Raw genomic sequence first — 12,874 nt, forward strand, 5'->3', positions numbered from 1 at the left:
CTCCAAATTGCGATACTGCTGCTTATCTCATAGAAAATGTTAGGAGAAAATCCTAAAGGTGTTGTCTCTGGCGAACAATGAGTGTAAATGTCAAATATAGTATTGAAAAAGAACAAAGTTAAAATCATCGCCTACTTGAAAATAGTATTGCGTAAGAACAATGTTAAATCATCGCCTACTTATTATCCAGCACTTAAACAAGATACTAGATATATATATATATTAACACTTTCTTTTAAAGCCTCTTTTTAATTGGGATAAAGTTTATTAATAATTCAATATTTATGCATTTAGGAAATTCTTACATTCTATTCATCTATTCTCTCGATTCATACATACATCATATTTTTTCGTATGTCATGCAATACGTTTGTTATTTCATTTAGTTATTATCCCACGATCCCACTCCCATTTATTTCAGTGTACGCTTGCCTTGGTGTTTGCGACGACAGCTGTCCCCGAGGATTCCCCCTGCCCCTGCACCCGCCCCGCTCCTTGTCCGCCGACGCATGCCACGATGCGATTTTGTGTCCTTTTCATGGTCCTGCTCCTTGTTCTCGTCCTTGTTGCCCATTCCACCTTTCGTTTCTTGTTTGCCATTGACTCGTGCTCGGCATTCTCGCATATTCCCTTTTGGCGCACTTTTCGAAAAGGTGTTTTTGCGCCTGCTCCTTCTCGAGATCCTGCTCCCGATTCCGATTCCGATCACGATCCCGATCCTTGGCCTGACCCTGTTCTTATGCGACATTTGGCAAGCAGCGAATCAGAGTAGGTACACCCCCAACTCCAACTCCACCCTCAATGCATCTTGAGCTGGAGTTCAGTGAGGGATTCAATTTCTCGGGCAGCTGGTTGAACTCAATTGAGCGTAGAAAATGAGAAACGGAGGCAGTGGTCCAACAATGGATCAATTCATTGCATTCGATGTGCGACAGGAGCGAAAAACGAGGATAAAATCAAAATCAAAAACAGAATAGAACAGGACGTAACTATGGCCAAAGTCCAAAGGAATTTACCTAAAGACGTTTAATAGACATCTAACGACTGTTAAAAAACAGCAGCCAGCTTAAGAACATAAAGAGAATAGTTCAGGCTATCACATACCCGTTACTCAGCTAGTGGAAGGACCCAATAGATTTTAAGAAACAATCCATCCATAAAATCTGCATACCTTTCCAGCTTTTATAGTTCCTGAGATCTCGAGGTTTATACGGACAGATGGACGGACAGACTAGACTGGTGATCCTTATAAAGAATATATATATATATATATATATCGGAAATGCTTCCTTCTACCTGTTGAATACATTTCAAGGAATCCATGGTTATGCAGATTTATTCAGATCTTATCTGCAATGATATATAGCTTGAATCACTTAGAAATCTCTAGTTGTTTTGCAGTACTTTCATTGGTGCCATGGAACACCAACCATAATTTATCTCTGTGCTTTTCAGGACAGCTTGTTCCAGTTTTTATTCGACATCCTTGCCAGCTGGCATTGAAGGATCAAACCGTATATATATATACATATATATATATATCGCCGCCCCCTCAAGATCGGCTGGCATATAACTGGCATAACTTAGTTATGGGTGGGTAATTTGCAGAGTCACAGTTCCCAGATGCACTGAGAGAAAAGTGCACGCACTACTGTAAATGTACTTCAAATTATACTATGAAAAGTTTTAACAAAACAAAGGCTTGAAATCTATGATGGGTAATCTAGTAATTAAGCTAGATACACAAACTTTGTAAGTTCTTTTTTCTCCGTGTAGTTATGGATCGATGATTCGCCGTTGTAGATCTGGAGTACAGTTAACAAGGACCTCGAATCCTGGCTCAAAACCCACGATACAAGCCGTAGACCGTACAATTTGGTCGATTCTATGCAAATTTATGCAAATGCCCACCGTTTTGTAGCCTGTCGTTTGTCGTTTGTAGTTGGTGGTTCGCCATTTGGTGGTGCACAGGTGCGTGATAAGTGCCGTGTAAAGGACTCGCAGGATATGCCGCAACATTTTTACTACCACAACTGTTACTCCCGCACCCCCAACTCACTGCATATTATCCTGCATATCCTGCCAGCTCGCCGGTTGGAACTGAAAGGTCGACCGACGGTGATGAATTCATGGGCGGAACGTGAGAATCCAGTTTACCTTCACCTCTAGAATATTGCCTCTGAAATATTGCCAAGTAATCCCCACGTAGAAGACAGCTTATCCCTAATTAATGGTTGTACTTATCTAACGCTAACAAGGACACAATTGCGTTTACGCGGCAAAAGGACCTTTACATCCTTTTAAGAATTAAATGTTCGTATTTAATGGTAACAAATCGAACTTTCCTTTTTTTAGGATATTAGGAATAATAAATTCGAAATTCAACTAGTTTTTCAAATCGGTTTTTTATTTGTCAGAAAAAAAGGATTCTTAGGTAATTATAGGATCTGTTTCAACATACGTATTCCAAGGCAATGCTGCGCTTTTAGCCACTCAAAAAAAAAAGGTTTAAGTTATAACCAAACAGAAGTCAAAAATCAACATATGGACATGTCCCCAATTGGGGGTCACTTCTCCACGAACAGATCCTCGGCGTAGGAGAAGCTCAGCCGCCGCTTGGTGACCGCCTCCACCCGCCCGCCGCAGGATCCCATGGCCACCAGCTCCTCCTCAAAGTCGCTGGTCGAGTTGTGCCCACTGTCCGGGCTGATGTGGCGCCTCTTCTGGGCGAACCGCTGGCTGGGCACTGCGGATCCGGACCTGGCCGCTGCGAGCAGCTTCTGTGCCGACTGCCTGACGCTGGAGGAGATCTTGGTGGTGATCTTCCGCTTGCGCCGCACCACCCGCTGCCTGCGCAGCTGCAGGGAGTGCCGCTTGGCATCCTGCGATTCGGATTCGGTGGGCACGGGGGAGCGCACCTCCCGCTCCTCGAAGCCGTCCGCTGGCAGGGAATCCCTCCGCGAGGGCGACTTCCAGTACTCGCACAGATCGCTGGCCGGATCGAAGGCGGGGCGGTAGGTGGGCGATGGCGTCTGGGTGGGGCCGTGCCCGTGTCCATGGCTGCTCCGGAGCACCTGCTGCCTGAGCCTGTGCCGCTGGCGGAGATGCTGCCTGGGCTGGCGGTGCTGATGCTGGTGCTGTCTGGCGTTCGGCAGCACCTTGCGGTTGCTCTCGAGGATGGCATCGATCATGCGCTCCAGGGTCACATCGCCCATCTGGCTGGAACTGAGCGTATTCTGTTCCCCGGTCGGAGGAGCTGGATGCGGATGCGGATGTGGTAGTGGCTTCTGCTCCAGGTAGCGCGGCTTCTCGAAGTAGCTGTCCGGGATGCCCATGCCACGCAGGGCGATTAGGGAGCCAGGGATGACGGCGGCATTGGGCGAGTACTCCGCCTCGAAGGTGGGCAGTGTGCAGGCGAACTTCAGGGGAACAGCAGCTGCTCCTCCAGTTGCCCCACTGGCGCCACTTGCTCCTCCCGATGGCGGTGTGGCCAGGATGTTGCTGAGGTCCTTGAGCAGTGGTGTGCGGGCATGGAGGCTGGAGCTGGCCGGCAGCGGCGTGGAGGTCAGCTGGTTCTCCTTGCCCGGCGCCACTCCGATCGACTTCCTCTTGAGTTTGCCACGCAGGGCGTGAAACTCGCTGTAGCTGGAGCCGACCACTTCGGCCTTCTGCTCGAGGGAGCCTGATCCTGATCCGGATGCCGATCCTGTTTGCGATCCCATGGCCAGCTCCTTGGCCAGATACGAGTTTCGCGGCTGGTTGACAGCCCACTTGAGCATCCTGGCAGCTGCTGTCAGTCGCTCCTGCGGTGCCAAGATATCTGGAAAAGTGGCAAAAAGGATAGGGCTAGTTAGCGATTGTCTATTTGCAAAGATTCTCGAGAATCAGAATGGGCATGTGAAATGGGAATTGCAAAAAAAAGCAGAGCAAAAACCCGACTAACTTGTAGCGAAACGAGTTTGCACAGGGGTCTCCTTGGGATTTCGGCAAGGATTCGCACAGCTGAACGCCAGCTTCCCGATTTCCGCAAGAGTTTCTGGTTCCGCATGTCCTTGCGAACAATTGAGCTGGCACAAAGAGCCCGGAAACAAAGGAAAAGCGCGCTAAAGCTTCGCGATTTTCTGGGCCTCCGGTTCGGTCCTGTTCGCCATGCCATCGCACTGCCCTCCAGCTGCGATTTAGCCCGAGGTTCTGCCTCGAATCGCGACTCGGGGGAACCAGAATCGTGTGCTCGGGTGGTGTGCCGGCACAGGGAGAAATTATCACCCAAAATCAGGACGGAATTTGGGGATTTATGCGCCATCTAGATGGATTTCTTATATGTAGAAGTCTGAATATCTTTATATTTAATTTATATTATTTTTTAACTGATAAGCTATTGTTCATATATGTTCAGAATCTGGGTTATTATTTGGCATCCAAATGGATTTGTTATAATAAGGGAGATATTAATATTTGGTTTGGTGGATTTATTACCCGATTTATTAGACCTAAATTATAAAAGCAATAAGGTGTTCAAATTTCAATAGAAATGAAAAATGTTTACAACATTCTTTACTATTAAAATAAAATATTTAATATTTGTCATAGTCAAATTAGATATTAGCTGTGCAATATACCATTTCTTTGAATTTGCAACTCATCAGAAATTTAGGAACTAAGTTTCCTAAGAAATTTACTAATATTATATATTTATTTTGAATATTATTTTGTTTAGCTGAATGATTTTGAGACTGAAGATTCAAGTGATATATTTTTTGCCGTGTGAACTTGGGCAAAATGGTGGTGCTGCTGCCGGCACACTCTGGTGCTTCGTCCTACTCCCATTCCTCTGCCCCATCCTCCAGTGGTGTCGATCTCCGGCCACTCGAGGAGTGATGGCCATTAGGGGGATCCGCAGGAGTGAGGGATTTCGCTCTTCGCTACTCGATTCCCGGGATGCGTGCGTGCTAGCATTTTTGCGCATTTTGCAGCCGCCGCTCTCGTTTTGGTCTGAAGAGCACTCTCGAGCACTTGGCCAAGTGGCCCGAGTTCGAAAACCCATTAACCCATAGCCCATTGCCCATATTCCATTGACCATAGCCCAAACCCAAAATCGCACGCGCACAATTTATACGTTTTCAGGCGATTTTAATGGGGTGTTTTTAATTAAAGCCCGCTGCCCAGACACTTCTGCTTTAATGCATTTTTAATGCACATTTAGCCGAAAAATATGCACACTGGCCTTTCGTTTTCCATTTCATGCACTTCACTTATCTTTACCTTTTTATTTGTATATATATAAATTTTTTGAATTTTTCGCGTTCTTCGTTTTTTGTGCGGGTTATCCAAAGTCAAGAAATTGCTTCGTTTCACAATCAAAAATAATATACAATTTTGTTGTATTTTTTCTTTGCACGGTAAAAAAAAAAAGAAGAAGGTAGGCGTAACGAGACGAGTGTTGGGAAATCAAAATTGTAAATTTTGAAATTTATTTCCTGCTCGCGATCGCAGAGAAATACACGTCCTGTCGCTGCAACAGACGAAAAGTGACTGATTCTACCCTCGCACGCAAAGGTTGCGTGCTCACCTCGCAGAGCTTGAAACCCGGTCTCAGCAGGCACACTGAAAACAAATATGGGGCCAGTTATAGAAATATTTCAAAATTTATTACAGATTTTTGAAAGAGAAGATACCCAACTATTTGAAAAAGATTTTGATAACTATTTACAAATTGGTAAATATATGTTATATATATATTATGTATATATAACATTTAGGAAAACATATAATATAATATAATACAAATGAAATATATATCATAGTTTTTAGTTAATTTAAAAATATTGAACATTGAATATTGAATCTATTTGAAAAAGATTTTGATAACTATTTAAAAATTAGTACTATGCATATATAGAAAACATTTAGGAATTTTGTATAATACAAATGAAATATATCCTAAATATATATCATAGTTGTTTATTACATATTTTTAGTGCATTTAAAAGTATTGAACTCCAGTCTTTTCTGACAGTGTACTAATGGAAACAACCACCTTTTCGACAGCACCTTTCAATATTGAAGGTGAGATTGCCGCTCGTTCGCTCTCCCGATTTCTCTCCCCTGTTGACTGCTGTGGAATTTCGGGACTCGGAAAGGACATTCCCTTGGACTGAACTTGAAAACGTAGTAGCACCACCACTACCCCGGCAATTTGAACTCGTCCCGCCCCCCGGAGCGGCAGCGATCGGGTTGATATTGAAATCGAATGCTTTGCATTCCAATTCATCTCACATGGCGTTTCACTTGGCATTTGTCAAGTTCGGATTTCCATCGTATAATGCTTGACAAATGCCCCGGCTAACGATCGGCATATATTATTATATTAATGGCCCACAAGGGACCTTCCATTGGGCCATAATTTGTGCGATTGATATACATATTCCCAAATTGATTGAGATTTGATTTGGGAAGATGTCAGAAATGACTTTTTAGAATTATATCCTGCGGATTCTGAAAGTCTAGAAATATGTTTAGTTTAATGAGAACTTTAAAAGTAGTTTGCTTTCAATTTTAGATTTCAATGTTTAAGATTTAAGGCTGCGAAATTCAAGGCACTGACAATAGAATTAGTCTAAACAATACGCGATATAGTCTTCCCCAGCCAGATCCAATTATTCCCTGTGTTTCGCATCACCTATTGATCTGCAGATCCCTTTCCTTGGCATTTCGCCTGATCCTGGACAAATAAGCCGATCGGAGAGCCTCTGGTCCTTGAAGTGCCTGCCTGTCAATGGATGCCAGCTTTTCACGGCGATCCCAAATCAATCAAAGGATCTGGGTCCTCTGAACACCAAACCCCACCCCCTGCCATTGCCCGCCAGGCTTATCGAGTGGGTAAGCGGAAGAAAAGGAAAAGCAGTGGAAATGGAAGGACGAAGGACGAAGCAGCCAGAGGGAAGCTCTGAGCAAATACAAATTCTAAATTATGGCCCATAATTCAGGGCCAGGTTTTAATAATTTTGCGCGCCCCGCCGGCGAAAGTAATGGGAGAAAGCAGAAGCAGAAGGTGAGGGAGCAGAGGAGCTCGGCTAGCCGTGCTAATCCCCGAGCGAACAGCTGTCCGGCCCAAGGATTGTGGATTGTGGGTCCTTATGTGTGGTTCCTCGGATTTTCTCAAGACTCAGCCGCTCTGTCCTGGCGCTATCAGTGTGCGGCTTGTGATTCGAGATTACCTTTTCCCTACCCACTTTCCACTTTATCTAGATGTCCTTGCCGCCGCACGTTTCGCCAGCGATGGCCAGCGGAATGGGATCCTGCACAGCGAGGAAAAGGATATACATTAGCTTAGATTTATGGGCACATATTTTAAAAGGTTATATGCTAGATTATGCGCAAGATTCAGTTAGCTAGCTAGTAGTTAGTTGGAGTGTTGGAATATTTACTATCTCATTTTCAAATCAAATTATACATATTATATATATCTTTTTAAAATCTTATATCTTTTTAAAATACCTATAGTACTAGTACTTTTATTTAAGAAATTCTTCTTCAAATTCGAAAAAAAAAGCCAGTTCTAGGATTTTCTCGACGTGTGTAAGAAAATACCATTGATTGGTAAAAGCGATTGGAAAACGGTAGCAAATCCGAGCGTGAAGTCTTAGCCTTATGAAAAATTGCACAATTGTTGGGCAATTTATTAGCGGCTGGGCTGGACGAGGAACTGGATGATGGGAATGAAGCGGAAAGGGGCTCCTCCTGCCCTAATTTATCTTTCTTGTCACCCTCTCCTTCGATTTCTCTTCTGTCGCTCATCGATCCCTTCGGCATTATCCTTGGTCCTTTTTGGCCCAGTGACCAATGCGTTAAATTGCCATTGATTCAGGAAGGACTGGCACGGATTATTATTGGAAAGATCGCAGATCTTCGGGCACACAGCTGCTGCTGGCCATCTTCGTTGATCTCCGCCCAATATTATTGATTTATTTCAATTTGCTTCGTTTTTTTCCGAGATTTATCGTTGGTCACTCAGCTGCTGATCCATGTCCATAATATCCACGATTTGTTTTCCCTATGAATGGGAATGGAAAATTAGGACTCAGTTCAATTTGGTCTGGGAAAGTAGTGCCCCTCGAATGTCAATTTGGCAAAACGAAGGTTTGAGATTAATTTGAATACACGATTGTGGGAAAAAGTCGTAAAGAACTCAAATTGGTTCAAAGTCCAGGTATTTTAAAACTAGCCAATTTTAGCTAGCAATAGATCTTAAATATTTATGGTTGATATAAAAAACTGTATTAGGATCTATTAAAAAAAAACGTTCTGTCATCTCTTGATGGTTTTTGCCCTATGAAGATGTCTTGTATCTCGGAAATTCCCTTTGGGACTGATATATTTACGATCTCATTGTTTGGACTCGATGAACTTACATCACTTATGTACATCACATATATTGAATCTATCTGTAGCACTTGGTGGTCCGGAACTGCAGTGGTCATATGAAATGCTAAAGCAGGTCCTGCACTTCCTCAATGAACAAAAAGTTGTGTTTAGTTTTTGCACATAACTGTCAAATAAATTTAGCAAGCGAAAGTAAATCGTAAAGATACCAAATCTGAAGAATTGGGCAGATGTACGGTTGAGATTTAATTCTATTTTTCTCAAACGGACAATCGGCGGCTGCGAAAATATCATAAATTTGAGATCAGCAGAGAAAGCAGGAGGGAAAGTGAGGGAAGGTAGGAGCAGGACGGACCGGGAGCCCTTTAACCAATAAATTGCAAAACAATTGCACAATTTTCCACAACAATTTCCACAGGACAGCGATGTCCCATAAACAATGGGCCAAATTTGTACAATGCCCAAGTTCCTGTTTGTGTTGTCCTTTTCTTGGCGAAAATCCTGAGAGAAGGAAGGAAAAATCGGGAAGAATTGCTGTGTTGGGTTGTGACGACTATAAGATACCTATTAACAATTGCACTATTTATTTAAAACTTATATGTTTATATTAGAAAAAGTTGACAAATGATGCAAAACAGTTTCATCAATTAAACTAAATAATTGTAATCATTATCCCAATGAACTTTTTTTAACAAAAACAGAACATCTTTTCAATATCAAGTGAAAAACTAAAGATCCTTTAACAAAGACTCAATATTTTTTTCTACCTTCCTGTTACCCACACAATCACAAGTCTAGTATACTCCCAGGATCCCAAAATAAAACACAGGGTATCTTAAGGAGTCCAAGGTGAAAGGAGCCACACGCTGCGAGAAAGGTAATTGAAAATTATGTTTTGTGGCGCAAGCGGCGATGAGAACAGCTGGCCAACTATGCTCCGTCCCCCTCACACGCTTCCTAACGCCGTCCCTTTCTTGTTGCACGAAGGAATCCTTGGCCAACTGATCATGATCATTCTCGGTGGCCATTAAAAAATCTCACGATCATGGAAGATTCGCACAGCTGTTGCCAGATCGTAAATCGATCGGTAAACGGTTATAAAAACTGAACATCAAGATAACGTTATTGTAGATCAAAGCGCAGCCTTCGGCTTTCCAATTTGTGCCGCATTAACTCATAAATATAAATATATTAGATAGTTTTTGAGTCTACGAGAAGAGGTATTATTATAAAATATATACTAGTTTCGATAAAAGGTATGTAAAAGGTTAGGGCAATCATATACTTATAGTTGTTATCATGGGAAAAGTGAGAATTACGAATATAACAACTTATTTAAATAGTTTATATTATTATCCATGTTGCAAAGTATCTTGAATAAGTTTTTGAAGTCAAGTGGGCTGACATCACACGCGAAATACCTTTACCACCCGCTTTCAATGCCGCTGGTTGAACGAGCCTGCCGTTCAACTGGCGATCTCTCCGCTCTCGCTCTCTTCCGTCTCTCCGTCTGCGCATGCGCAACATGTCCGTTCGTCGCCTTCTGCCTTCCCCCGGTTAAGGCGATAGTCAGTCAGTCAACCAACAACCGGCGAAGGGAACGCACGCAGTCGATCTCTGCCAGAAAAACGCGACGGGTGAAACGCAACACTTGGAAAAAAAAAAATCGCTCGACCTACATATACAAACTACCAATCAATCAATTCTCAAAATAAATCTGCGAACCAATTATTTTTTTTGCTGTTGGAAATAAATATCAGTGCCGAAAACAATAAACTACTGAAAAAGGTAAATTCAAGTGATTGAACGAAACGTCTAAAGATGATTGAAACTAAAAATGCAGTCATGTATGAGATCTAAAGGCTCATAAAAATAAATGGATATATGTACCTAGAATAAAATCATAAATTACTTAAGTGCCTGTAAGATTCATGAATTCATTCACTTATGGTTTTGAATATCTTTTCAAATAATGCCCAACATAACTGTATGCAATATAAGTGCACAAAAATTCAATTTTTCGGTTAATTTGTGATTTTTTTTTTTTTTTTTTTTGAATCCACTCAAGAGCCAAATTTCAATGCAACCTAAAAGTTCATTAAGATTTTATAGAAATAATTGACCATATCAAGTTCAGAGTCAATTAAAATTTTAAGGTCCAGCCAAAGGCTGCCCGTCGTCCATTTAATTGCCCGTGAGCGGAGTGGTTGATTTCGTTTTTGATTTAATTTTTGCCGCTTCGCTGATTTCGCCAAATCGATATATATATATATATATATATATATATATATATGTATGTGTTTGTCTACATGCACATTTATCGCGGAAAAAGCGCGCCAAAATTGCCGAAAACTCGCCCGGCAACTTTGCCGCTGCCCTCTTTATTTATTTGCTGCTTCAGAAAGTCAAGTTCTGGAATGCCAGAACCAGAAATGCCGCCCCTTCCTAACCCGATTCCTTTGCTCTTTCCTTGCAGCACCCACTACAAAACCGAAAAAGTAAGGGGCAAGTCCAAATCAGACAAAGAAGATGCTCAAGTGGGCCGTCAACCAGCCACGACCCTCGTACTTGGCCAGGGATGAGGCGATGGCCACCAGCAGCGAGGCGGTCGGCTCCAGCTACAGCGAGTTCCACGCCCTGCGTGGCAAACTCAAGAGGAAGTCGATCGGAGTGGCGCCGGGCAAGGAGAACCAGCTGACCTCCACGCCGCTGCCGGCCAGCTCCAGCCTCCATGCCCGCACACCACTGCTCAAGGACCTCAGCAACATCCTGGCCACACCGCCATCGGGAGGAGCAAGTGGCGCCAGTGGGGCAACTGGAGGAGCAGCTGCTGTTCCCCTGAAGTTCGCCTGCACACTGCCCACCTTCGAGGCGGAGTACTCGCCCAATGCCGCCGTCATCCCTGGCTCCCTAATCGCCCTGCGTGGCATGGGCATCCCGGACAGCTACTTCGAGAAGCCGCGCTACCTGGAGCAGAAGCCACTACCACATCCGCATCCGCATCCAGCTCCTCCGACCGGGGAACAGAATACGCTCAGTTCCAGCCAGATGGGCGATGTGACCCTGGAGCGCATGATCGATGCCATCCTCGAGAGCAACCGCAAGGTGCTGCCGAACGCCAGACAGCACCAGCATCAGCACCGCCAGCCCAGGCAGCATCTCCGCCAGCGGCACAGGCTCAGGCAGCAGGTGCTCCGGAGCAGCCATGGACACGGGCACGGCCCCACCCAGACGCCATCGCCCACCTACCGCCCCGCCTTCGATCCGGCCAGCGATCTGTGCGAGTACTGGAAGTCGCCCTCGCGGAGGGATTCCCTGCCAGCGGACGGCTTCGAGGAGCGGGAGGTGCGCTCCCCCGTGCCCACCGAATCCGAATCGCAGGATGCCAAGCGGCACTCCCTGCAGCTGCGCAGGCAGCGGGTGGTGCGGCGCAAGCGGAAGATCACCACCAAGATCTCCTCCAGCGTCAGGCAGTCGGCACAGAAGCTGCTCGCAGCGGCCAGGTCCGGATCTGTAGCAGCTCCCGCCCAGAAGATGCGCCACATCAGTCCGGACAGTGGGCACAATTCCACCAGCGACTGCGAGCTGGAGGAGGAGCACTGCCAGCTGAGTCGCGGCCTGGAGTTGGGTGGCGAGGAGCTGGAGGACGCCTGTCAGCTGGATGCCATGTGGCTGCAAGTGCAGGCCAGAGACGCAACGAAGAGACGCCTCAACTTCTCCCTAGTGGAAGAAAGCTAATCCTCAAGGATATTCCTATACCATAAGCATAAGACATTTTTTTCATAGCCCTAAGAACGTTTTTTTTTTTATTACCATTTTTTGGCCAGAATAAATCATTTGGAATGCAGAATGTACGAAAAGAACCAAATTCACTGAGGGGCACTGTCATAATTCGGTTGAAACCACAAGGAACCACCAGCAGTTTATGCTAAACACCTCTTGAAGCTCAGCGGTGCGTGGAAAGCAATTCCTCCAGAGCAGAGGGTCTTCCCTTCCGTCGTCTGCCCAAGTGGTCTTCTTTCTCACAGCGAGCTGGTTAATGAGCGTTTTAATGCTCCGATAGCGAGCTATAGGGGATTCCTCGGCCACATGGAACTTGGCGGTAATGAGGGCCCAAAAAGGAAGGGGTTGTGCGACAACAATTGTCGCAAGAAAAAATATTATTTACGCTTCAAATGCCCACGAATTCGATGGGTAGTCAGCCGCCAAGTTATGTGCGATCTAACGCGATAGGGTCTAGTACCTGGAAATGGAACAGGTACCACTTGCTCGGAACTCCTCTCAGGTGCTATTAGCTCTAAGCGACCCTTGGACAAGGAAATCGCCTAACTTTCTCCCGGGAAACTGCGATTTACCACTGGTTTCAGCGGAAACAATTCTGTGAAAGTATCATAAAGTCATAGTAAAGGGTTATGAAGGAACAAATTATGGAAGATTTGAAGATACCAACCTAGTTTCTTTGATAATCCTTACATAATGGTCTCAAAAACGA

The 12,874-nt window shown here is 44.6% G+C and overlaps 2 protein-coding genes across 2 annotated transcripts; one reads left to right on the forward strand and one right to left on the reverse strand.

Moving 5' to 3' along the window:
• Positions 1-2,386: 2,386 nt before the first annotated feature.
• LOC6619947 lies at positions 2,387-5,507 on the reverse strand. Its single transcript, XM_002044123.2, has 2 exons — positions 5,263-5,507; positions 2,387-3,820 (listed from the first exon to the last, which is right to left on the reverse strand). Exon 2 carries the CDS (start codon positions 3,777-3,779, stop codon positions 2,568-2,570), a length of 1,212 nt encoding a protein of 403 aa, XP_002044159.1. The 5' UTR covers positions 3,780-3,820; positions 5,263-5,507; the 3' UTR covers positions 2,387-2,567.
• A 4,469-nt stretch (positions 5,508-9,976) lies between these two features.
• LOC6619948 lies at positions 9,977-12,232 on the forward strand. Its single transcript, XM_002044124.2, has 2 exons — positions 9,977-10,170; positions 10,859-12,232. Exon 2 carries the CDS (start codon positions 10,912-10,914, stop codon positions 12,118-12,120), a length of 1,209 nt encoding a protein of 402 aa, XP_002044160.2. The 5' UTR covers positions 9,977-10,170; positions 10,859-10,911; the 3' UTR covers positions 12,121-12,232.
• The last annotated feature ends 642 nt before the right edge of the window (positions 12,233-12,874 follow it).

This window comes from Drosophila sechellia, chromosome X (genome assembly GCF_004382195.2).
Source record: "Drosophila sechellia strain sech25 chromosome X, ASM438219v1, whole genome shotgun sequence".
In the NCBI taxonomy this organism is placed as follows: Eukaryota; Metazoa; Arthropoda; class Insecta; order Diptera; family Drosophilidae; genus Drosophila; species Drosophila sechellia.

Excerpts from the sequence above, each read along its gene's own strand:
- LOC6619947 (XM_002044123.2), bottom strand. The coding sequence starts at position 3,779 with ATGCTCAAGTGGGCTGTCAACCAGCCGCGAAACTCGTATCTGGCCAAG.
- LOC6619948 (XM_002044124.2), top strand. The coding sequence starts at position 10,912 with ATGCTCAAGTGGGCCGTCAACCAGCCACGACCCTCGTACTTGGCCAGG.